Source organism: Elephantulus edwardii, unplaced genomic scaffold, assembly GCF_000299155.1.
Source record: "Elephantulus edwardii isolate Elephantulus edwardi_28Jun2011 unplaced genomic scaffold, EleEdw1.0 scaffold00151, whole genome shotgun sequence".
Taxonomy (NCBI): domain Eukaryota; kingdom Metazoa; phylum Chordata; class Mammalia; order Macroscelidea; family Macroscelididae; genus Elephantulus; species Elephantulus edwardii.
The window spans coordinates 7,623,193-7,625,434 of NW_006399901.1; the positions used below are offsets into that span (position 1 = coordinate 7,623,193).

General features: G+C 51.0%; 1 protein-coding gene across 1 annotated transcript; it reads right to left on the reverse strand.

Annotated features, from left to right (window-relative positions):
• Nucleotides 1-850: 850 nt before the first annotated feature.
• HBZ (hemoglobin, zeta) lies at nucleotides 851-1,960 on the reverse strand. The gene is made up of 3 exons (XM_006894865.1): nucleotides 1,864-1,960; nucleotides 1,087-1,291; nucleotides 851-979 (listed from the first exon to the last, which is right to left on the reverse strand). Exons 1-3 carry the CDS (start codon nucleotides 1,956-1,958, stop codon nucleotides 851-853), a joined length of 429 nt encoding a protein of 142 aa, XP_006894927.1. The 5' UTR covers nucleotides 1,959-1,960.
• Nucleotides 1,961-2,242: the final 282 nt, after the last annotated feature.

Genomic DNA, 2,242 nt, shown 5'->3' on the forward strand with positions numbered 1-2,242 from the left:
CATGATTACCTACCTCCCCCAAGTCCTCTTATTCTGTTCATATAGTGCCTAATCACCGAATTATTTAATCCTTTATGCAGTTCTTTCCTTCATCTATTCTACTGCAGTGTTCTCTCCATTCTTATCCTATTTTCCTCCCAACTCCTCATGTCAAACCTGCTTTATAACAGTATTACTATGCAGTATTTGTCCTTTTGTGACTGGGATATTTTATTCAGCATGATGTTCTTCAGGGATATTTTTCAAATGGGAGCTTTCAAGATCTCCTAGAGCTGAATTTGTAGCCGACAAAATGTTTAGTAACATGATCAAGGCTTTCCTCAAAAGGCCCCCACCAATATTTGCTTACTATCTCCATCAATTTATTTCTCCTTCAGTGAGAAATGATATGTAATGCCTTCATCATAGGAATCTGGGAGGATTTAGCAAGTACTGAATAGCTCCTGAATTGCAAGAACAAAGAAATCTGTCTTGGAGGAAATGGAATGAGGGTACTCCTTAGAGGCAAGGGTGGTGAAATTCCATCTCACATACTGTGGGCATTTTATTGTGAGGGGCCAGTCCTTGGGAAAAGACATCATGTTAGAGAGTCAGAGAAAGAGAGGAACACCGAGGAACACCCTCAACAAGATGAATTGACACAGTGACTGCAACCATGGGGTCCGTGCAAAGATCCCCACATCCCACCTGTGACCCCAAGGAAATCCTCCATCTCCACAGCACAGTGACCACAGAGACCAAGAAAGGTTGATTTTTTTTATTGGTGCTGCCCTGTCAGGGGACATGGGGGGACCTGAGGTTTGGGGCCAGGAGAAGCACAGCCCATTTTCAGGGGTCCAAGTGGCTGTGTTTAGCGGTACTTCTCAGTCAGTACGGAGGACACGACAGACAGGAACTTGTCCCAGGCTTCATGGGCCTCAGCGGTGAATTCAGCGGGGAAGTACGAGGCTACAGTCACCAGCAGGCAGTGGGACAGGAGCTGAGGGTGAAGACAGTTTAGTATGGGGCTGGGGGCGCCCTGGCTGAGATCCCACGTCACCCCAGTCCCTGCTCCACGCCCACCCCGTCCACCTCCTGCGCGCCCACCTTGAAATTGACGGGGTCCACACGCAGGATGTAGGCGTGCAGCTCGCTCAGCTTGGATAGCGCGCCCGAGATGTTGTCGATGTTCTTGACTGCGTCGCCCAGGGCTGCTGCCACCTTGGAGCCGTGGGCGCGCAGCTGCGCAGAGCCGGGGTGCAGGTCAAAGTGGGGGAAGTAGGTCTTTGTCTGGGGGTAGCTGGCGAAGAGCCTGGGGGTGGGGGAGCAGAAAGCATGAGCGAATATCTCGGGCCACAACTTATGTGATTCAGTCAGACTAAAACCTTCATTGTTGTGGAGCTGGGACCAGCTCAACGTCTCTCAGCTGGGTTCCCATCTTGGGAGCAGCTGGTGAAACCCCACCTGGTCCAGAGAGGTCAGGCCTTTGAGTTAGCAGCCTAATGCCCTAAGGACTAGGCCTGGAGAGCTCAAAACCCAGCCAACTCAACAACTCGCTGCTGCTTATAACCCAGTAGTCAAAACAAATGATATTTAATGCAGTGGATTAAAGGGGGGGAAATAAAAACGAATGAATAGAAAATGTCCATGACCACTAAAATAGAAAATTTCAAATACAGCCAAGATCACTATTGCTACTTTTTTTTGTTGCTTGGTCTGCAGTAAGAACCCCCTTCTCACTGAGCCCACGTCCCTCCTTCCCTCCCTACATGTTCATGTTCCCATTCTCCATTTTTCTATCCTTCATCCTTACCCAGGCCCTTCTTACTGACCCCTCTCACTAACTCGCCTACAGCCCCGTCCCACACCCTGTCAGGAGCTCACCTCTCCAGGGTCTCGGTGCCAATGCAGTCGGCCTGTGTGGAGATCTTGCCCCACATGGACGTGATGATGGTTCTCTCGGCCTTGGTCAGAGACATGATGGTGGCTTCTTGGGAGTTGGTGGAGCTTGCTCAGAAGTGGCTTTGGAGGTGCTCAACCCCTAGGACTCCTTATATAGAGAGCTGAGGGCCTAGGGAGGTCCTCCAGGAGCGGGGAGGGGGTTCTCTTATCAGGTGTGGCGACAGTGGGCAGTGTGGCCTCATAGGCCTGGTGGGGTGAGGGGCTATCACTTCAATTCTCTCACTCCCTTTTGAGGGGGCGTTGGCCAAAGCTTGACCACAAGTGAGGTGAGATAGGGGCCCACCCAAGAGGTCGACCCAGC